Source organism: Amphiprion ocellaris, chromosome 7, assembly GCF_022539595.1.
Source record: "Amphiprion ocellaris isolate individual 3 ecotype Okinawa chromosome 7, ASM2253959v1, whole genome shotgun sequence".
Taxonomy (NCBI): domain Eukaryota; kingdom Metazoa; phylum Chordata; class Actinopteri; family Pomacentridae; genus Amphiprion; species Amphiprion ocellaris.
In genome coordinates this window covers 9,080,277-9,104,446 of record NC_072772.1, presented here as the reverse complement: position 1 = coordinate 9,104,446, position 24,170 = coordinate 9,080,277, and the positions used below count along the sequence as shown (strand labels likewise).

Here is a 24,170-nt window from a genome sequence, read left to right as displayed (position 1 = left end):
TCTGAAGTGTCAAAGAGAGTTACACAGTATCTATACTGCATATCCCATAGCCATATATATATATATATATATATATATATATATATATATATATATATATATATATATATATATATATATATATATATATATATATATATATATATATATATATATATATATACAGATATATAGTAAGTAAATGAAAATTAGGAATCATTCAGAATTATTTGAAATTTTTACCAATCAGATTTAACCTCATGGAATATTTTCTTACATCAAAGCCCCCTAAATGGTGGTAAAAGTAACGCTCCACAGGCAGTGAATGTTATTTTAAAAAAAGGGCTAAAGACCTTTCTTTTAAACAAAGCTTTTAATTGAATGTGTCCCTGAAATTTTAATTTTTAATCTTTATTTCACCTGCTTGTTTTGTTTTTTGTCCTTTTATATCTTTAATGTAGCACTTTGACATTTTGCTAAAATGAAAAGTGTATTGCAAATAAAATGTATTATTATTATTATTATTATTATTATTATTATTATTATTGAAGAGATTTTACTTTATTGTAGCTACAGTATAATCCATATATATATATATATATATATATATATATATATATATATATATATATATATATGTTTCATTTTCTTTGTAATAATATATTTTTTGAAAAAATTTAAATTCTGGAGTAGCTCACCTGTTAACATCCCACTATATAATAAGGCTGAGTCCATATTGCAGTGGCCTGGTTCCAGTTCTAGCCCGGGAGCTTTACTGGATGTCCTGCTCTCTCTGTCACCTCCTTTTCCGTCCCTGTTCAGCGGTTGGTATAGTGAAGGGGAAAAAAAAGACACAAAACAGTCATAAAATTCTACAGTTTGACATCAAGCCGTTACTGTATAGACATCTTTGCTGTTTTGCTCTTTCCATAAAGCTCTTAGATGATGGGACAGTGAGAACATTTGACTCGAGGCTGTGTCCATGCTGACAGTCCTGCCTCATTTAAATGTGGCATCAACACAGGGAGTAGGTCATGCTCTCAGACACATTTCAGCACAAGCAAACAAACTAATAAGGATTGGAAAATGGATTGGAAGTATCTCATAATCTAGACACATTTTTACCTGCACTGACATGTTAATATCTTTAGAGAATGGAAACAGTCATAACACTGTGTTCACTTGGAACCAAATTTTTTGTTACTAAAACACGGTGTGTTCATAAAAACAGTTGACTGAGCTAATGGCGCTCGATAATTTTGATACCAACAGTTAGACTGAATTGTGAAGAGTCGTACATATTGGTAGTAATTACCCAGTGTGATCCCACTGTACTTCCTTATATTGACATTGCAATACCTCACATATCGTCCATAGCATCTTTTAGTGTTTGAGTTTGTTGTTTCCGATGGAGCTCACAAACAGAATGTCATGGCATTTTCCAAGTCATATGTTCTCATCGTCTTCTGAGATCACCTGCTTTCAACACTTACATCTTAGGAGTACCTGAAGTCTAAATGTTTAAATCTGCACCCTTAAATGTCTCTGTACAAAAGGTGGTCCCATAATTCAGAATAATTGCCTATTACACAAAGCGAGACAGCTGAATTTGTTTTCTGCAGTATCCCTGCCCGTCTATCCCTCCATCTATTTTCCTGTCTTTCTTTTTGTCAGTCTGAGTTGTATTGATTACTGTTACTCAGCTGAACTGTCTGCTGGAGGTTGTGCTGTCTGTCTACTAGCTATCTGTTCTCACACCACTGGCTGCTCATTATATTGACTCAAAGTAATGATATATTGCTGCAAATTCTTTTAAGGAGCAACTGCTGACAGTGTAGTGGCCAATATTTATTAAACATTTCTCCTTTTTAGGTTGGTAAGTGTATGGTTCAGTAGCAAAGGGCCAATGCTGGTGTTTCTCTTTAGTATTTCTTAGGTGCTGCTAACGAAAAGGGAAAAAAAAAACAGAGGCACTCAAATCTTTATTGATCAAAGTCAAGGAGTCTGTCTTGCCAGTGTGTCTCTCTGTCTGACTCTACGCCTCTGTGGGATGGAGCTATCAGCTATCAATCTGCTCTGTCAGCATTGGTGAGAAAGGAAAGAGGCAGGTAATGAAAGAGGAAATTGATGAAAACTGTGAGAGACAGCAAGAAAAAAGGGAAAGGATCAGAGATGAAAGAGTGAGTTGAGGAGGCGAGACAGACTGAATGTAAATCTCGGGGGTTTCCCTACTGGCGGTTAAAGCCTCATCATATTGTCTCATTAGGAAAGAACACAGCACATTGCAGCGTTCACAGCTCGTTAAAACAAAGCACAGCAAGTTTTGATGATTTCCTGTTTAGGAAACTGTGTGGTTCAGATTTAACACATTTGGGGGTGTAAATTCAGTTCATCTGTCAATGAATGTTATCTCATGATTAGACACAGTTGCTTGTGTTTGCTCTGATTTACAGGTTCACTTAAATTTCATCTTCATGCTTTATTTTAACAGCCCTTTGTATATTGAGATGTTTCCTAATCGCTAGTTATATTGTTATTGAGTTTGTTTGTATTGTTTCAGCACTGGAGCAAGAAATATTGTATTTTTTTGACTGATATGAAGGGATTTTTTTTTCTATTACTGAAGAATAATATGGGAAAAAACTCCAAAACTAATGCCCTTTTAAAGACTGATATAAGAAGAAGTGTGTAGGCCAGTGATGTGTGTTTTTAACATTTCTAATCCCTTCTCCCTTCAAAGACAATAAAGTTGAAAGCTGAAGCACGGTTGGACCTTCTACGGCAAGTGGGGGTTGCTGTGGATACGTGGCTGAAAAGCGCCATGAACCAGGTGTGTCATGTCAAGGGGTGATGGAAAAACGCATGTATATACTCTGTCTGTATGTGTGTGTGTGTGTGTGTGTATTCCTCTATTTCTCTCTGCCTGACTTGTTTTTTGCAGAAGCAGTGTTTGATACCTGTGTGAATTCATATCTTTTCATGCATGAGTTATAGTTTGTGTATTCCAGTATGCGGGTGTGAGTGAGCCTGACTGCAATGTGTGTATAACCCCGCCACTCTCTTTGTGCATGCTGTAGGTGATGGAGGAGCTGGAGAATGAACGCTGGGCCAGCTACACTTCCCACGATCCCTCACTGTCGGTGAGACACTTCCCCTCACTGTGCCTACGTTGCAGCTTTCTAGCCAAGCGAGTAAAATTAAACCTGTTTTCACAGAAATAGAAAGGTTATTAATAAAAAATGGAAAAATCGCAGAAGGGATTATTGAACCTGTGAAACATGTTAACCTAAAAATTGACCCTAATATTGCTACCTTTTTCTGCAAAACTGTCTAATGCATCCAGTAAATGGAGTTTTTGACTTGGCTAGAAAGTACACATCTCACACCTACTATACAAAATAGAAGAGTCGTAAATGTCCCCATTGCGTGCATGGTGCCCAGTTTAATCCACTTAAAATGAAAATCTGCTCACTGAATTGTTTATTAGTCACAACTGCTATATGTTCACCTGTCCTCCCAACAGCTTTTCTTCTTGCACTACAGAAAATAGTGCATTCAGTTCAGCACATTCAGAGTTTTAAAGTCTTAACACACTGGTTCATAATCATAGACTTTACATTCTTCATGATTCCATTATAAATGAAAACCACCCAGCTGTAGTAGTTCACCAGAGAAATCGCTTTCTGAATGATGTAAATTGCCAGATAATTGACCTCGGCCCTGCTGCCTAATCATCTATCACTCCCGTTACAGCCTCTTAAAACGCCCCACTTTCTCCAGCAGAATACTGAAGCAGTCCCTGTACAACCTGCAGTTTTTATTTCATGACCCTTAGCTTTAATGGCACATGCACTGAGTGCAAATCTGAAGCCTTTTTATTGTCTCATCATGTTCATGACTGGGTATCTTATTGTATGCATGTCAAGACTTAAGAGGTGGACTCTGGGTAACATCACACTCTCACTTTCTTCCTAAATGGTGGTAGTAGATTCCCATTTTGCCTACCCTTTTTTTATTCTACCATAAATAAATTTGACATTTTGTTAGGTGCTTTTTTGTTTTCTGTCTGAGAGATCAATGACGAGATTGATACCACTCTCATCTCTTTGCTCTGCAGATTTAAAAGTCATAAATGTTTTTATCTTTGTAGATTCTGAAACAGGTTTACATGTAACATCATTAGTTACATTTCATGTTCAACTGCTTAGTGAAGCAAATGTCCAATCAGGCAATCACATGGCAGAAACTCAATGCATTTACGCCTGTAGACACAGTGAAGAGGTTCTACGGAAGTTCAAATGAAGCGTCAGTATGGGGATGAGCGGTGACTTAAGTGACTTTGAACGCTGTGTGGTTGTTGGTGCCAGATAAGTTGCTTTGAATATATTCAAAACTGCTGATCTACTAGATTTTCACACGTAACCATCTCTCGGGAGAATGGTCCTTAAAAACACCCAGTGACAGTTCGCTGGGTGAAAAGGTTTTGTTGAAGGTGGAGGTCACAGATGTTGTTGTTTGGACCTGATAGAGAGGCAGTAACAGTAAATAACCACTTGTTACAACCAAGGTATGCAGAAGAGCATCTCTGAAAGCACTACATGTTGAACCTTGAATCAGATGGGCTACAACAGCAAAAGACCTCACCGGGTGCCACTCCTATCAGCTTAGAACAGGAAACTGAGGCTGCAGTCAGCATGAACTCTCCAAAACTAGATAAAAAGATTGTAAATACCCTGCCTGGTCTGATGAGTGTGGATTTCTGCAGCAACATGCAGATGAGAGGGTCAGAATCTGGCAGAAACAACATTAAAGCTTGGATCCATCTTGCCTTGTATCAATGGTTCAGGCTGCTGGTGATATAATGGTGTGGAGGATATTTTCTTGGCACACTTAGTACCACTTGTGCATCGTTTTGACGCCACAGCCAGCCTGAGTATTATTGCTGACCATGGTCATTCCTTTATGACCACAGTGTACCCATCCTCTAATGGCTAATCTCAGTAGGATAATGCATCGTGACACAAAGTTAATTTCATCTCAGAATGGTTTGTTGGACATGACAGTGAGTTCACTGCACTCGAATGACCTCCAAAGAGCATCTTAGGGATGTGGTGGAACTACAGACTCACATCATGAAAGGTGCAGCCAAGAAATCTGCAGCAGCTGTGTGGTGCTGTTAAGTCAGTATGAACCAGTATCATCAGCAAGTGATTTGTGAATGTATATTTTGTTACAAAATGTAGAAATGCTGTGAATAACCCTCCTGAGTTTCGTTGATATTTGTCAAAAATAGATTTTACAAAACTCACATGTCAAACTGTGTCTACAGTGCAGCCTTGGCTGTTGTGTTCTCATGTGTCTATGAATGTGTGTTTACATTAAGTCTGCAGGGAGAAACATGCATGTCCATGAATATTAGATTAATCCCACAAAGGACTTTGTGAAGCGACATGTGTGTCTAACTGTCAACAGAACTAAACATAGTCAGTCTGCTCCACTGGAAGCACTTGACATTCTGTGCACATGATGTTGCAGCTCGCAGCTAACACCAGCGAGAGAGAGGAGGGAAAGTGAGAGTGAGAAAGAGAGAGAAAATACGGAGAGAGCGAGAGGCAAACGTAGGGAGAGATAACTGGGAAGGGGATGAAAGAGAGAGCTGTGCAGTGAAAGAAGGAGCAAGGAGAGAGACGGGGAAGAAGGAGAGAATTAGCTGAGAAATAGAAGAGGTGGTGTGATGTGGAGGGGAGAGTAACGTCAGAGTGATAATGCTGAAGTAAAATTGGATGCAGAGGTGAGAGAGACTTGGGGAATTGTGAAAAACAGCAAAGAACATACTGTAAGCCCAGAGAGTACTATACAAAAATATTACGTTTGGCATGTTTGCACAGACAAAATGGTGACTAAAACAAAGAACTGCCTTTTGCAAGCCAAACCTCTCCAACTCTCCAACTGTGATTTTGAAATCTCATAACTTTTCTTGCCCTATTTAGAAGATTAATCAGTCAAAGGCACTTGCTGAAAACTTCATCTGGTGTGGGTGTCATGAAAAAGAACAAGCCAGGAGGCACGTTGAGTATTCAGGCATATGGCAACAGTTTATTAGGCCTTTGATTTTGTTTAGAGTGGACTGGAGACTGACAGCAGCAAGAAAAAAAAGAGATAACAGTTATTAACAAGGTGAAACAAAGAGGGAGAGAGACAGAAAGAGTGTCACAGGAAAACTGTAGGAGGGATTGCTAACAGCAGTTTGCTGATTAGGGAGAGGTCAAGAGGTGACCTATGGCAATAGAAAGAAGAAAGGATGGATGGATTGTACATAATAATCAGCAGAGGAGGGCACAGAAAAACAATGAGAGCAGGGAGCAGGCACTTCCCTCGGCCCTTTCTTCATTCCACTCAGTTTTATTAATACGAGTATGAAATACTGGAAGCCACAAACTTTCAAGTCTCTCAGGCAGCCGCTGCCTCATTACAGTATCACTTTTACAGTTATTACCTCCAGGACCAATAAAATCTGCCACTGGTCTGCATCTCAGCTGTATTGGTACACGCACTGAGATGTATATTTGGTGAGGTTTTATTGGGTTATTACTGAAGTACATGCTGGTCATTTACTTCAGGGATGGAATGGAATCGGCCCTCAGACTGCTCTGTGTACTCTTAAATCATTGCAGTAAAGTGGATAAGAATGACGTAACTAGATACATGCAGCCACAAAAATTCGGGCCTTGCCATGAATCTTTAAAATATGGAACTGGACATCCAAGTTTTTTTTCCATCACCTTGAATCCACCTCTTTGCTCTGTTATGTCATCCATGGCTGTGTCTGAAATCACTCTCTCTTTACAATAAAAGTACTGTCGCTCACAGGTAGTACTGCAAAATACTTTCGAAATAAATCGACAGGGAATTAATTACCGCCAAATCTTCAAGCTGTCAGTTACTAAAAGCGCACAATAGCTAGTCTTCTTATTTGAGTGTACAAATTCTGTAACTTGTGCATTCTGTGTCACTTTGATTTTGCCTGAAATGTCTCTGAAACTGTATCAAGCTATTGCATGGACTACACAGTTTTGCAGCCATTCAGGTGAAACCAACTTTGGTGACTTTGACTTGGTTTTCAGGGAAAATTCCCCCGAGCTACAAAAAAAGATCCAATTTTGGCATGCGTATTCACATACCCTTCTGGATGAATGCAAATATTTGTGAATCTATGGACAGTCCCACAATCAATGTTCCCTCTAATTTTTCCTGAGTCTGAGCAAACACACAAACTCCCTGAGCGTCCCTTGGACCACTGTGAGCAACATCAGATGTGTGCACTGTGGTCACACCAGCATCACATCCATTCAAGTTACATGGTTCATTAAAAGAATCAAATTACAGCATTTACATTTCTGTTAAAACACTTTGTCAACAGGAGCCAGTTGAAGGCTGCATTGATTTTAGTGACACTACAATGTATAAGAGTGAAGTTATTGAATATTTGTCTCTCTTTACTGTTGCAGTGGTTTTGCAAATTGCAGACGGACCCTGTTCACTCCATAGACACCAATGTTATTCCTGTAGCTTGAAAGACAGCTACTTTTGATAAAACTGGGCTTGTAGCACATTGTCTGCCTTGCAACAATGGGAAAGAGGCACCGTTTATGTTTTGACAACTTATATCTAATGAGTTATTGATGCTGGAAGTCCGAATCTGTGAATATCTTTCCAACTTTACTGAACTTGGGGCCACTACCACCTAAGGAGTGATATATTTAATTCTGAAAAAAGCATTTAGCCATACTTAAAGCTTTAAGTGCTTTATTAACACGGAACTAAAAATTTTGTATTGTTTTATTATCACAGGTTCTGTCTGAAAAGAGGTGGCAACAGTGAAATCAAACTAACAAAATGTAATGACCAACCAGTGAGTAATACTGGATTCTGCAAAAGCATAAACAACTTTTTAAAGAAAATCTAAATCTTATCTTAACACAGTTAATGTATTAACTTATTTATGTGTGTATGCATGTATTTATTGATTTATTTAGTACTGTTAACATATCAGAGTTCTGAGTGATTTTTTCTTAAGATAGGCAAAGGCCATTTATTGATTACATATAGGCTCTTAAATGTTTATTAAAAACTGAAAAGCATTAAAAAAAAAAACAACTTAGGCATTTATTGAGTCACTAAAATACTGTAGAGTACAGACCACATCAGCATGATTATAAGCATCCTCTGGTAAATTAACAACCAGATACTGATGTCTCTCACCATATGGACTTCAGGAGATGACTGGGGGATGATAAACTGTGACCTACTGGTTGGGTTCTCTCTGTTCTCATGTTTCTTACATGTTTGTCCCCTGACAGCCGGGTCCTAATGTTTTTTGAGCAACACACCACACTATGACGTTTTTACAATGATGCTTCTACTATGGAACCAATTTGACATGTTCAGGCGTTCTTTGTGTGAAAACTCAGAGATTTCAGGTATCAGAAGGTGGTTTTCAACTTTCTTTGTTAACTTTCTGCTTCAACTTTAAACTAAATTTCCTTCACTAACCCAGCCCTCTGGACTTCCAGGAAGCTGTGTTCCTATTGGCTGTCCAGGTGGCTGTGTTCCTATTGGCTGTCCAGGTGGCTGCTTGGTGTTATCAGGAACACCTGAGCAGCTCAGTGTCTTCCTGCTTTATTTAGCTGCAGACAAACATTTCCTCTGCTTCTCTTCACCAGTGAACCGGGTTTGGCTCCATTGCTTTAGTTTGTTTTTTAGGCGTTGGCTTGCAGCTTCCAGCAGTAAAATCGTCTTTAATGTGTTTCTTGGTGTGTTTTAGGGCTTTGTACTGGATAGTTATCTTGGTAAATGTGGTTCTTTAGCCACAGTTAGCACATGTGTGCAGTGATTAGTAGATTTGGTACAGCTGAGTTGTGTCTGTATCTTGGCTGTAGTGAGTCTTTAGAGGTTTCTGGTCAGACACATTCTGTATACTTGTTTGAGAACCCATGTTGATTGTCCAGAAGGTAAGAGTTCATGTCCTGATTCTCTGTTCTCAGAGGTTCTCTGGTAGGCTGCAGGAGACTTTAGTGTTTGGGTTGTGTTAGTTTGGTTTTTGTAAGGTTTCATGTGGACGACTATCTTGAGGCCCCTCCATGTGGTTTAGTGAGGTTTTCTGGAACAGTTCTACAAAGCAACCTGCAGCAGAAGAGACTGAGAGTTTTTAGGAAGTTCTGGAGACCAGACTTTAGAGCAGCAGAAACATTTGTCAGCAGTTTGAGCAGGAGAAGGTGAGCTTCAGAGTAGAAATGAGACAGAAACCTTCTTGACCCGTGTGGTGAGGTCCTGTACCAAGAGTTTGAGCAGGTTGTGAAGAGTCTGTAGTTCTTTGGTCTGAAAGCACAAGAAGAGTCGACTCATTAAAGGAGAAAACAGGAGATATTGTTGGTTCTTCTGTCACTCTGCAGTTTCCTTAGACTGAATATCAAGTTTATATTTTAAATGATTTCCCATGTGAGCACAAGAAGACTTCAATAAACTCCCTCCATCCCCTGGACACAACATATTTTATTACCATGTTAAATCTTTTTTTTTAAATATGTTTTTTAGTTTTAATTATAGTTTTAGCATAGTTTTTTCTCTTTGCTTGTTTAGTTTTGTCATCTGTGCTAAACAAATAAAGTTGAATTGATAAACTGAATAATTGAGTAACTCATGATTGTGACAACAGAAGTATTTTCATTGTGATTTAAGGGTTTATTTCATTTTTAAGGTTGGGGTTAAAATCTTGACAGAAAAAGATGATTAAAGAAATAAACTACATAACAAAAAGCAATTAAATCAATGGGGAAAAAAATTTAATACAATGAAACTTTTAAAAAGGTTTATTATTTAAAAAGTATTTTTTGAGTGTTTATCGAAAATATTTTATCTGTAATTTTGAATATTTGTATTTGAAAAATTCTGTTTAATTTCATAGTTGCATGTATTGTATCTTGTTTAATTATCTAATTGAATATTTTGTCTGTTTAATAGAATTTAATTGTATTTAATGTTTAACTATATTAAACAGATAAAATATTGAATTAGATAATTAAACAAGATACAATACATGTAATTATGAAATAAAACAAAATTGAATTTTTTTTTCTTTCCCAATATTTAATTTTTCAATTAAATCTTTAAGGTATTTCTTTTTAAATATTTTACCACCTTTTAATGTTTAATTTTCTTTTTAAATGCTTCATTTTATTTTTTGTTTAATTATTATTTGAAGTTTTATTGTCTTTAAGATGTAATTTTCTAATTAAACATTTAATTTTGTAATTAAATGTTCTGTCTCTTTAAAGGTTTAATAATGTAATGAAATGTTTTGTGTTCTTTTAAACGTTGAATGTTCTTCTTGTTTAATTGTATTCTTTGAGTGTTTAATTATCGGAAATATTTTATCTGTAATTTTGAATATTTGTATTTGAAAAATTCTGTTTAATTTCATAGTTACATGTAATGTATCTTGTTGAATTATCTCATTCGATATTTTGTCTGTTTAATAGAATTTAATTGTATTTAATGTTTAACTATATTAAACAGATAAAATATTGAATTAGATAATTAAACAAGATACAATACATGTAATTATGAAATAAAACAAAATTGAATTTTTTTTTCTTTCCCAATATTTAATTTTTCAATTAAATCTTTAAGGTATTTCTTTTTAAATATTTTACCACCTTTTAATGTTTAATTTTCTTTTTAAATGCTTCATTTTATTTTTTGTTTAATTATTATTTGAAGTTTTATTGTCTTTAAGATGTAATTTTCTAATTAAACATTTAATTTTGTAATTAAATGTTCTGTCTCTTTAAAGGTTTAATAATGTAATGAAATGTTTTGTGTTCTTTTAAACGTTGAATGTTCTTCTTGTTTAATTGTATTCTTTGAGTGTTTAATTATCGGAAATATTTTATCTGTAATTTTGAATATTTGTATTTGAAAAATTCTGTTTAATTTCATAGTTACATGTAATGTATCTTGTTGAATTATCTCATTCGATATTTTGTCTGTTTAATAGAATTTAATGTAATTTAATGTTTAACTATATTAAACAGACAAAATATCGAATGAGATAATTCAACAAGATACATTACATGTAACTATGAAATTAAACAGAATTTTTCAAATACAAATATTCAAAATTACAGATAAAATATTTCCGATAATTAAACACTCAAAGAATACAATTAAACAAGAAGAACATTCAACGTTTAAAAGAACACAAAACATTTCATTACATTATTAAACCTTTAAAGAGACAGAACGTCATCTGTATAGCTCAACGTGTTAAGCAGGTGACTCATGTACAGAGACTGGTCCCTGACGCAGCAGCTGGGGTTCGATTCCCGCTTGCGGCTCTTTACTGCATGTCTTCCCCCAACTCTTCTCCCCTGTCTCTCTCTCACTGTGCCTCTGAAAATAAAGCCAAAAATATATCTTTAAAAAAAAGACAAAACATTTAATTAAAGAATTAAATGTTTCATTAGAAAATTACATCTTAAAGACAATAAAACTTCAAATAGGAATTAAACAGAAAATACAGTGAAGCACTTAAAAAGAAAATTAAACATTAAAAGGTGGTAAAACATTTAAAAAGAAAAACCTTAAAGATTTAATCGAAAAATTAAATATTGGGAAAGAAAAAAAATTTTCAAACAAGCTGATAAAACATTTGAAAAAACAATTAAACATTAAAAAGACAAAACATTTCAAAATCAAATCAGACATTAGAAAAGAATAAAAGGTGAGAAAAAAGCAAAACTAAACATTTAAGAAGAATCAAACTAAAGACAAAACATTTGAAAAGACACCAGTTAGAATTTAGAAGATCAAATTAAACAGAAGAAACAATAAAACGATCAAAAAGAGCAAAAACAAATAAAGATCTTAAAGTGTTTTCTAGTCTGAAATGAAAACATCAAGTTGTTTCTTCAAACATTTCCTCTTTCTATTTTCTTGGTTTGATTGTGGATAGATTTACTAAGAACTCATTTCAGAAAACTGCTTTCCAGATAAAGTCTACTAGTAGTTGAAGGCATTTATCAAACTAATGTTACCTTCTAATCTCCACAAACTTTACTGTTCAGTGAAGAGAATCAAAGTTTGTTGAGGATTTCTAAAAAACCCACAGGTGAAGGTCTGAGAAGAACTCAGATGGATGGTCTAAATGTGAAATCAAGACTCATGGTCACAAGTTTTCAGGCTTCTGTTAACCAGAAAGTTCAAACTAACAGAGAAGTACTGAGAAACTTTTAAAATTTCAGTCCTCAGACTGTCTAAAGGTTCAAACAGAGAACTACTCAGGAACTTAGAAGATATCAGTCCTCGGACTGTCTGAAAGTTAAATCTAACAGAGAACTACTGTGGGACTTAGAAAATTTCAGCCCTCAGACTGTGTGAAAGCTCAGGTCCTGAGGACTCGGGAGGTGTGGAGGCTTGGAAAGTCTTGGAACTGAGGGTTCCACCCTCCAGCACAAAGGCTGAAGTCCAACCTCCTGAGAAAAACGGTCGAGTCGAGACTCGAGTAAAAAAAAAAAAACTCGAAAACGACAAAAAATAGATGATAAATGCACAAAAAAAGAAGATTTGGTATCTGAGTGAGTAACTCATGATAAGAAGAGAGACTACCAAATGGAAGGTTGCAGGTTCAAGACCCACCACTGGCCTTTTTGTTTGTTTTTGTCAGGATTTTGATAAAAATTTGAGAAGGGTCTGGTCTTGAACCAGCGACCTGCAACTCCACAGGCAAACGGCATACTTGTTGTTTCCCTTTTCACGCCGTCTAAATCAACGGAATGCACTGAAACTTTGCTCCCACTAGCTTAGCCTCGCAGTAGCACGCAGCTCAAAGGGGCGTGTCCTATCTACTCATTCATATCTATGACAACAACGATGGCTGCACATAAGGACGCCTGACGTTGATTAGCTGCGTAAATACCATTATATACAGTCTATGGTAAATACGTATGTGAATCCCATCATTGGCTGCAGCAGCCAGTCACCGGTCACTCACTGACTCACATTGAAAAATAGCACAGAATGAATTGTTACATGTTTATTTTATTTACAATTTAGGTTGGATTTTTTTTTTGTGCGCAGCGCAGATTTTCTGTGCGCAGAGACCGTGTCAGCAGTGCCCAATTGCGCAGCTTAGAGGGAACAGTGCCCACAATCCCCAGCTACACTTTATGTTTGTCTATGGCTCGCAGTCATTTAGCTATAGATGCAAACATGCTAAACTAAGCTGGCGAACATGACAAACATTATACCTGTTAAGTGGTGTCAATTTTAGCATGTTAGCATGCTGAAATCAGTATTTACGCAAAGCACAGCAATGTCTAAGTGCATCTCATTTTACATTAGAGTTAATCATAGAAGAAAAGTAAACATACAGTCACAGCATTTAAGATTTTTCTTAGCCGTCTCCAGTGGAAAATGTAATAAAGGTGTGTGTGTGGGTGTGTGTGTTTTACTAGTGAATGCTGTTAGACCACACCTGAAGGTGTGTTTTTCCCTAGAGAATAGATTCTTCTGTCCAAGAGACTAATTTGGGAGTTTGGGAGTCTGTTTTGTTCTGCACCGGTGTTGAGTTTACTGTGTCAACAGAAATCTGATGACTAAACACAATGACCTAGAAATACACAAACACACTCACACATGCACACACACTCTCTGTATTGTTACTGGCCAGGTCAGCTTGCTGTGTGTGATGGATCTTTCTACCAGCTGGATCACATGACATTCACATAAGCCAGTAAAATTCACATGGAACAAAAGAGGGAGGGGCTGGATCATATGAAACATTAGTCCTCCTACACCTGTCTCTAAAAGCTACAGTGCACACACTGAGCAGGACAGGGAAGCTTAGACAGAAAGAAAAGGTAAGGAATCATCACTGTAGCTTGGTTTATTAGACGAGCACAGAGGAGGAAAAGATAAGAGGTTAAACTGACAGACCTTGCAAATGGTTAACAGATGCATAGAAGGCAGTGGGAGTGGAAGCTCGGACAGTAACACAACAAGAGTGTCAAGGACAGAGGTAGGGAGCAGCAAGGTTAACGGCAGAGAGGGAGCTGTAGACACCAGACACGATCATAGATGAGCAAACAATATAACAAGTCACCTAGCTGAGCAGCACTTTAGGACAGTAGGAATTACAACCAGACACTTGTGTAGTTTCTCTTAATTTTTTGGTGATGTAATCTAAGTATGGAGTCAAACTTCAAAGATTTAGGTTCTTTTTTTATATCTGGACACCTGTTTGTGTACTTGATCTGGTGTTTTTTATATTCTGGAGCGTCAACAGTTAATGGGGCTTTTAGTCTTTGTGCTTGTGCTTATCAGCCTTTTTGACCTTATCTGGCTGCGGCTCTATTTGTGTGTTAAAGGGCACAGTGGACTTGGAGCGCGAAGAAGGCGAAGAGTGTGAAGAGAATATGGAGGTTTTTGATGACAGCAGTTCCAGTCCTTCGGGAACCCTGCGCAACTACCCACTAACCTGCAAAGTCCTGTACTCATACAAGGTATAAAGCAGCACACGTACACCAATCCAGTCACTATCTGCAGTTCAATGATAACACACTTACATGCATATGAGCTGTCTGCTGCCAGGAGAGGAACACACACAACACAGTATTATGCATATTTATGTGCACAATGAGACAAGAACATTTGAATATCAGAATTGTATTTGCGTGAACTGAGAAATTCAGAATGAGTTGCCATGAAATTTTTCAGCAATTTAAAATGAATTATTCACAAAAAAAGTCTCGCCTGTGAAGTATGATTACTCTCTTTCTTATTCCCACCTTCATTTTCTTTCTTTTTCTATCTTCACCTCTCGGTGTGTCTCTCCCGCAGGCCTCTCAGCCAGACGAGTTAACTATTGATGAACAGGAGATGTTGGAGGTCATTGAGGATGGAGACATGGAGGACTGGGTCAAGGTGCGTAAACACACACGTATCAGTCGCACAGATGCGTAATCACGTTTGTATTTGCAACTTGCTTTATCTCACCAGTTCTGCTGTGCGCTGTCCATCTGCTCAAACGTGCTTGTGTGGCATCTTGCCGTTTATTTTTCTCCCAGGCACGCAATAAGACAGGTCAAGTGGGATACGTCCCAGAGAAATACCTGCAGTTCCCGACCTCCAACAGCCTGCTGAGCATGCTCCAGTCTCTGGCTACGCTTGATGCCCGATCACACACCTCGTCCAACTCTACGGAGCCCGAGCTGCACTCTGGCTGCATCAATGGAGACACAAACAGTAAGTATTTTGCAAACCAAGTGACAGTAAATTATTCTGTGTTATAATCATGCTGCACGGAAGGAGTTTTAGCAAATGAAGTTAGTTCCACTTGCACCAGTGTAAATGTTATTTCCCAATAATGAGATATTTTCCTCTTTACTGCTTCAATGGAGTCCAGCTATAGGAAACACTGATTTTGCTAAACAGGGTGTTACTGGAAAGAGCAAATGTGGAGCCTGTCTACTGAACCTTGTTGGGTTAATCAATGTGAAATTGCACAGTAAATCCAAATATGGAAAAAAAAAACACAAGCCACTGTTCAGTAAAAAGCAGAGTTTAATTAAACACCCTACCTTTAGTACACTTTTTGAAGTTTTGTCTCTGCTGCTTCCCTTTCTATTCATATCCATTAAGCAATTACAAATGTTGTTGCTGCCAGTCCTGTAGCTCACTGCTACAGAAACTAGTTCAAAGTGATTGTAGAAAACTGCGTAAAGAGAAGAGAGTGGTTGAAATTGCCTTCCAATTTAATGAAATGGGCAGCACTTATGGTCTGTCTCTTACTTTTACAGAACTGTCCAAACACACACTTTGGGTGTTGAAAGTCTAAAAGCAGCCGGCAGTGAAAGAAGTCATCGGGCTCACTACTTAATTTAAAAGTAAATTAAATTGCTGGACACAAGCTTGGAGCGGAAATTCACAACAGCCTCTAAAAACAAGCTGGAGATACTTTTGCTCTGAAGGGTGTTGGCAAGGCTTGCTGAACCACAACTTTCTGGTTGACAGTGCAAATAGCATCTAACTTCATTACTTCAGATCATTAAAAACGTGTATTAATGGCTTTTCATCAGTCTAGCACATTTCCACTGCATTAAAAATGACGAGAAGTAACAAAAATAATGGAACCAGATTGTCATCTTGTTATCTTTGCTATAGTTAAATATCTTAAATGGCGCCTTTTAGTCTCTATCCTACTTTCCTAATTGGCCTTTTTTTTTGCAGCCTTACCCTTTTTTTTAATCTCCTTCTACTCTTCTTTTCAGTGTCTACTCTACCTGAACACTTGGACACAGCTCCTGAGTAAATCCTGTCACCTAATTATTATCATTTACAGCTTTCTCTCTTGTCTGTCTCCCTCACTTCAGCCTCTCATGTACCATTTTCTTTATGACAATTAGAACCAAGCAGACAAGGAGCTATATTTTCCTTGAGAATAATTCTTCCTTGGGTGTGACTCTAATCACTTTCTCTCTGCATCTTTATCGTCCTTTTTCTCTCTGCAGTGGTGTATGTCCGCGCACTTTACGATTACGAGGGCCAGGCAGATGAGGAACTGTCCTTCTGCGAGGGAGCTGTGATCCGTCTGTTGAGCCGTGACACTCAGACGGACGACGGCTTCTGGGAGGGCGAGCTGAACGGGCGGGTGGGTGTTTTCCCCTCCGTGCTGGTAGAAGATCTCACCGAGAACGGGGAGACCAGTGGAGGAGGGACAGGTGACACACAGGTACGCTAACACCTGAACACACGGGAATAAATCTCACAGATAACACATGCGCGGGAACAAATATTGAGCTAATTTTATGTGGCACGAGCGTCTGTAGCCCAGTGGGAAAACTCAAACAGCAGATTTAAAATAGAGACATGTCCCCACTTGGGTAGCACACAGACGTTTAGTGCCAGAGCTGGACATTTGGTCTTATCAGTCTTTCCTCAGGGCAGAAATACCACGGATTGAGTGTAGTCTACTGTGCCACTTTGTACCCCTACTTCCCTCCCTTTCCTGCCTGTTGTCCAGTTGGTCTATCAGCAAAGCAGAGTTCACAAACAGTGGATCAGAACTGCAGTGTTCCTGCGGCTCTCTGATAAAAACCCGGCACTGCAATCAGAGAAGTTCTTATCTGTGGCACTGAATGGTGCCCTATTAGTGGTTCAGCAACAGGAAGGATACAGCCTCTCCCTTCCTACAAGCATGCAGACATAACACGCAGCACAACAACTTTTAACGACGTTTAAGTGTTACGTGAGGAAGGCTGATTGAAAATATATGTGTAATTATGCTGGATGATGATATAAGGTAAAGTTATGTGTAGCAAACCGGTGGTATTTCTGTAATCTGTTCCCTAAAGTAAAAATGGCTGACGTTCTTTTGTCATTTTGCAATGTAGCAGTTTTTTGTTTTTAATTTAATCTTTTCAGCTCTCGTCAGTGTTGTTTCCATCAGCAAGAGTCAGATGTTTTCAGTGAAAAAGCTTTAAAATCATGCAATATCCTACACGTCAACATATACTGCACCTAGTTGGTAAACCTAGTGGAACATGTAGCATATTTGGTGGGTATTGGTAGTAAATAGGCAACTTATTTGGCCACAACAGCTTTATATGGTGATACTATGTAAATATTCTGTACATACCCTGTTAGATTGATGTGGCATTAATGCATAACAGTAAAACTTTACTGTGATGAATCTGAGACTACAGGTTAATGAGGCTATCAATAATGTATGGAATCTAGGTTTTGACTAAATACTAACAGGAGCTGTAATTTAGTGTGCTGTTGTTGCAGCTGTTTGTCGGAGTCTTTTCTGAGTTTATTAATTGACTTCAGCATTGGACAGACAGAAGCAGGGTCCATATTAGAGTCTTCCAAGTGAGAGAGTTGTGTGCATTTACACACATAAAAACACAGGGTAACATTGTTAGTTGTTTATAGTAATTAAATATCCCCACCTGGAGGCAGGATCAATTCAGATCTGACAGTAAGTCACACTGTGTACTTTTTGTCACTCCAGAACGGTGAGCAGAGTCACAGTTAGCAAGTGGCAGTTAAGATTTAGTCCTGTGTTTGCTATTGCATTATTACTTACTGTATGTCACTTGATATACTGTCTAATTTATTTGTAAAACAAATACAGTGCTTGTATTGTGTCTCTCTCCGTCACTGTGGTGTTTATATCTGAATCATTCCTAAGAGGAATATTAACATAAAAGTGACTTTTGTCTGATTGATATAGGATTTATGAAACCAGCAGTGTTTCGTGCCCCATCTCTGAAAAAAAGTTTTGCGTTAAAACTGCTTTTAATCAGCTGGCTAAACTTTATGTAACTTGGTATGGCCCACTGATGGAGAGATGGGAGGATAATCCCTTTAGTGCCCATCAGGCCAACATTCATACTGAGAGGATGTATTGACCTCTAATTTTATTTCTTCCCCTTCAAGTATCCACAACTTACTTCTTATTTATGATAATAATTCCTTGACTCAAGATGAGTTCAGTTAAAGGATGATTAGTTTTATTACCAAAACCTTTTTTTATTATTAGAATTGTTATTAGTGTATATAAAAGGCAGGGGCGCATTTATTGTGGCTATTTAAGATAGTTTTTTTGGTCCAAATTGTTAAACTTTGGCTTATTTCGATGACAGTGGTTTAGGATGTAGTGTCATCAATTTGTTTAAATATTTGATGCTGAGTAAAGAGAATGGGATTTGTTTCAGCGAGTTTAATATCAAACATGAGGAGAAAATAATTCTTTGAAATGAATGATTTTATTTCTGTTTCTGTCCCTTTCTGTAGATCTCTCCATCTTTAAAGTTGCCATCCTCTCTGCCGCCTCTCCCGCTGTACGACCAACCTCCCATCAGCCCCTTCACCAGCCCCGAGACCTCCACCCCACCTCCTCTGCCTCGCTCACCCTCTACTGCACTTAATGGGGAGCATAAACCTCCGCTACCCGCCTCGTCGCACAAAGGGCCGCTGTCCACCCACAGTAAGACACACACACACACACACACACACACACACACACACACACACACACACACACAAGCACAACAACTTTAATCAGCCACAAAAAATCAGTGTGGCTTTTTATTTGAAACTTTGTCTCTCATTCTGCAGATCAAAGCTCTGGCAGGAGTCCAGTGTCTCCTGGATTTGCTCAGACTCAGCCGCTGCGGTTCACTCCTGAAGGAGGCCCTGGCAAACTACGACCAGTTAGTATTACAGTTATTCAAGAAACTTGTTTTGTGTTTACAATAGTAATATTTCCTTTGATGGTAAATCTATAATGACATGGGCTGAACAGTTTCATGTAATACATGGTTTTAGATTGACAAAGCAAAGTGATCATGACATTTAGGAAATCTGAGCAATAGTTGAATTTTTCTGACAGACTAGATCTTAGTTTGTTTTTGCCTGAGATAACACGTTAAACACATTTGATATATAAATACAGTTGAATTTTACATGTCACAGTTAATGATAACAATATATTTTGTGAACTATGAAGTATGAAATACTTATTGTGTCATACTTTTTAGGTATATTAAGTTCAGCTTTATTAAATGGGTTGCAGAAATACTGCAGATGTTCCCCTAGAAATAGAAATCGAACATAGATCTGCAATTGTTTCTTTTATTGATGCAAAAACAGTCCCTACTACTGGTTTGGTGTCTTTCTTTGGGATTTGGTTGTCAGCAAGAGCAGTGAATGAATGATTTAGGAAAGAGTATTGTAAGAGTATTTATCTCTATTGTCTGACATTTTATAGACCAGTTAATTGAAAATAATTGGCAAAATTATCCATGATATAAATAACCATTACTTGCAGTGCAGCCTTTCACGCAAACTCTGATTCTTTCAGATTCGTCGTGAAACCAAGATGTTACACAAGTGTTCATTATGGCCTGTGAATCCCAAATATGAGTTCAAAGTACTGTGTTTATTTGAAAACAGGCACTAAAAATGGAGAATAAATGTTTCTTTTTCACTGCACTTTGTGATGATTAAAGGTTTGTGTCACACCACAGGAGATGAGCATTACGCTGTTTGTCAAATTAAGAAAAGTAGGCCATCTCTATTGTTGCTTTGACTTTTCTCACTTTGGCTTCTGTCTTAAACTTACATAATGTTTATTTTTTTCTTTCTCCGCTGCAGGTGCGAGCTGCTCCTCCTCCACCCAAACAGCATCCCCGGCGACAGCAGGAGAAAAGCGACAAGACGGAGGAGGTGGAGATCACGCTGGTGTGACAGACAGACAAGCTGACGGGCGGCTACAGGCACACAAAAAAATTAAAACAGATCAAAGACAGACGTATCCTGCAGGCTGAGGAGCCGGACTGCTCTGAACTGAAGTCAGCGTAAATAAAGTGATATGAAGTAAAACCGAAGTGAAGCACGTCGACCCCCTCCGGCCGCTCCGCATCTTCTCTCATCCTCAAGTTGAGGAGGGGAGCAGAGAGAGGGGACAAAGCCAGAGTATCCAGTTAAATAATCTCTGTATTAGCTTCCTAATGAAGTGCAGCAGTAGCTGCCCCCACATGCCTCTTCACCCTCCCCTATCTTTCCATTCTTGCCTTAAAACCTCACCTCAGTGGGCAGTAAACCAGAGCACGATGAAGAGGAGGAAGAATGTTTGGAGAGGGGGAGTGTGAGGAAAAGTTAATGATGGGTTTGGCAAGTTTTCTTCTGTCTTGTTAGGCTTACTTTAAGATAAGGAACACAATTTATCTCTGCTACATTTCAAGTTTTTCACTCAGTTGCTAATAACTAATCATGAAGTATTAAAAATGTTTTAGAGCCCAAGAGCTGACCAAATGCAGGTGGGGTTATCAAACAAGACAAATACATAACTGAACACATAAATAGTAAGTTAGTAGGAAAAAATACTTAGTTCTTCAATCAGTTGATGAAATAAATTAAATGCTATTTATTTAACTCTTCTATTTGTCTATTCCCTTTTATACCCACAGACATATGAGCTAAACGGCTAGTATGTGGAGGGCCATTTAAGAAACCAGTAAATAATCCTTTCTATGGACAGAATATGTTTTCACCCAGATACTTAAAAGATCCTTAGAGGATTCAAGAGATGGATTTGAAGCAGCAGATGGCATTCTTAAGCAAAATTGGAGTTTTGCAGACATCTCTGGTGAAGTTTCTTTTGATAAAACCAACATTTTGCCCCGGTTCTGCCGCAAATTGGGGCTAACACAGCCCTCTGTTGTGAGGGAAGGTGAATCGTAAATTGATGAATGATTAAAAGGAAGGTAAAATGAATTAGTTTTACTTTATCATCCCACTGCTGCTCAAAGCTTTTTTTTTAAACTTGTCTGATACCTTTCACTACATTTTGTAAGTGTCATGGCTCTATCAAAAGTAAGCTTGATGAAAGGAAATAAGGAGGAAACTTGCTAAATTTGTCATATTTTGGAGTGAAGTGGGGGTTCAAGTCAATGGACAGAGAAACTGAGCCCCAGACCTTCCCTCGCCATATATAGTCATTATCACAATACGTATTTAATGTGTATTAGTACAGTACATTACTGTTGTCATAGGAATGTTATGCACAGCGTTTAATATAGACTAACTCAGCTGAATGGAAAACCATGTCTGATATGTAGTGGAAGTTTTATCTTCATCTTATACTGAAAGGGCGTTTGTAAATACAGTGGGAAGGGGAGATGAAAGGAGAGAAGGCAGGAGAGGATGAAAGACAACGAGAGACAAAAGGAGGCTGGATCCTCCCCTCTGCTCTTCACCTCTCCTCGCATCCCTCCTTTACATCTCCCCCTCTTTTCTATAATGTCTGTTCTGTCCGTTGGCAGTCAGTGTGAATCAGTGGCTATCATATACACACATACAGTTACTTTATATTGCACACACGTTGCTATATCTTCTCTCATTCTGTGCGCTGTGTGTTTGTATCACAGGTTGGTTCGGGAGAAGGCCGACGGTGCTTTGGAAGGCACCGAAATTGTTGGTATTCACTATGTGGTGACAGAGAAAAGTTTTATTTGCGATGATATAGACACTGAAAAATATCTGGGGAGTCAGGAGTTTTCCCGAAGCACAGAATGAACTCTATAGCGTTTCTCCCTGCAGATCATATCTCCTCTTACATTGATTTTCATCATTTATAACATTGTTCAGTTCAGCCATGACGTATGTCCTTGTTTACTTGACATGCTTTACATTCGCTGGTGTTATTATTCTCTGTTGTTCCGACAAGCTTCCCCATCACATCACGATGTGATTGTAGCTATTTAATGCAGCAGAGAAAACATTCAGAAAAAACAAGTGAACCTTTAACTTTTCCTTATCCTTTCATTGTGTCTTACATTTCAACTTTAATTAGCGATGGTGGAAACAGAAATCAAAAGAGGTGTATAAAGCAAATATATCACGGATGGAACTAGCAAATGACATTCAAATGGAGCTAAGTGCAAATCTGTGGTGTTTTTTACTCAAAGTAAATAAATCTCCCCCCTTACATACCCTTCAAGCCTTTAAAACTCCTTGCCTAAAGGGCAGCGTAGCACTTTTAATTTATTTTTACCTTCCCTGGAAAGTAGCAGTACCTTTGCATAGCATCAGCATGAATAGAAAACACTCTGATGAATCACTGTAGCTACAAATACAGCAGTCAGAGTTATTCTTTTTCATTCTGATTCTATGGACACTCTTTGTTTCAGTGTGACTGATACTTTTATGGAAAAAAAAGTAATTCTCTTCCAAAGAGATGGAGAGATGATTGTGGACAGTGTCATTTGGTGTTAATTTATAAAAAGACAAAACAAGATCACATTACGGGATGTTTTGAATGCAGATATGGAGGGAATGTGTTTTTCTGGTCTCGGGATAGGCCTGGCTGTTTGTGAGTGTGATTGTTTATAAGAGAGAGGAGGAATTTTGATCAGATCTATGTTTGTCTCTGAAGATGTGTCCCAGTTCCTTATTACATATTACCAAGTTTTGAGTTCAAAGAGTGTTCGCGCTGAATAAATAACAACTTAAAGTTTACTGCTGAATGTCAGTTTGGTACTTATTTGACTTTTTTAGTTAGTTTTTTAGTGTTTGGTTGTTAGATATCCCAGAATGCAGTGGAGAAGCTGCTCACAGCTCGAAACATTTCAGACTTATTGTTCTGGACTCCAGAAATGTGATGGTAAACATAGGAAAAGATTTCTCTCTATTAAAGATATTTTCAATGCTCCGAAGTTGCAGTTTTGCTGTATTAAAGTCTATTCATTTCTTGTATTCTAACTGCAAAAATAGTTTATTTGGAGTATGAAAATCACAGTATTGTATTGGTATGTAGTTTCGTGTTGGGACACAGCTTTAGGCCTCATTCAAGAAGAGAACAAACGTCTCAATCTGAGTTCAAAGTGATTGGTTTCCTCTTTGCAAAGTGGAGATGAATTATATCGGATTGAGAAAAGTGATGCGAGAAATGAAACCACAACATTTTTTGTAGCATCCACACCTAACAAACTGAAGCATGCTGGAATTAGTTACTCTTTCAGATACGAACCTCTGCTCTTCTGCTGTTGTAGGACTTAGCATGACTTGGAACAGCGACTTGAACAGCAGCCTCTCCTTGATCTCTCTGAGATCTTATTTAACGGTTTTCAAACTTGTTTTGAAGTTTATGGTTTGGAGCAGCGTCCACAGAACTTTCCACCATAAATGCTCTATCAGTCAGTCTTATCAAGTATAAAATTTATGGCTTTTTGTTGCCAGTTGCCTCTTTGAACATGATTATTTTCCCTTTTTAACAGTCCCTTTGGTCCGCTACAGTGTTCAATTTTTATTGGTATGAGCCTGTTTTTTTTTTGTTTTTTTTTTTGGTTTTTATGTTTTATATAATTCTTTATTTTTCATGCGCAGATTTGGAGCAGCACAGCTGCTGTTATAAACGATGTGGTGGATAAACTGGCCTTCTCTCTCTTCACAGACTGTTGCCATGGTGACAATAATGAGAACAGGTGCAAAAGTCTTTCTGCATATTATTATTGGCTGTACAAAAAATAAAGTTTGTATTTATTGTGTACAAATGTTAATTAATAAAAAAATACGGAAAAGTTGTTTCTCTGGCACTGTGGATTTTTCATGTGTGTATTTGCATG

General features: G+C 37.8%; 1 protein-coding gene across 2 annotated transcripts in view; it reads left to right on the top strand.

The window, feature by feature from the left end:
* LOC111584686 (F-BAR and double SH3 domains protein 2) overlaps nt 1-24,128 on the top strand; it is a 78,486-nt gene extending 54,358 nt beyond the window's left edge. For both annotated transcript variants that reach the window (XM_055012044.1, XM_055012045.1), the window contains 9 exons: nt 2,720-2,809; nt 3,057-3,119; nt 14,406-14,540; nt 14,878-14,961; nt 15,105-15,282; nt 16,548-16,768; nt 18,838-19,030; nt 19,162-19,256; nt 20,200-24,128. In XM_055012044.1, the coding sequence (XP_054868019.1) occupies nt 2,720-2,809; nt 3,057-3,119; nt 14,406-14,540; nt 14,878-14,961; nt 15,105-15,282; nt 16,548-16,768; nt 18,838-19,030; nt 19,162-19,256; nt 20,200-20,292 (1,152 nt within the window). In that variant the 3' untranslated portion in view covers nt 20,293-24,128. The remainder of the gene's footprint in view (nt 1-2,719; nt 2,810-3,056; nt 3,120-14,405; nt 14,541-14,877; nt 14,962-15,104; nt 15,283-16,547; nt 16,769-18,837; nt 19,031-19,161; nt 19,257-20,199) is intronic.
* The last annotated feature ends 42 nt before the right edge of the window (nt 24,129-24,170 follow it).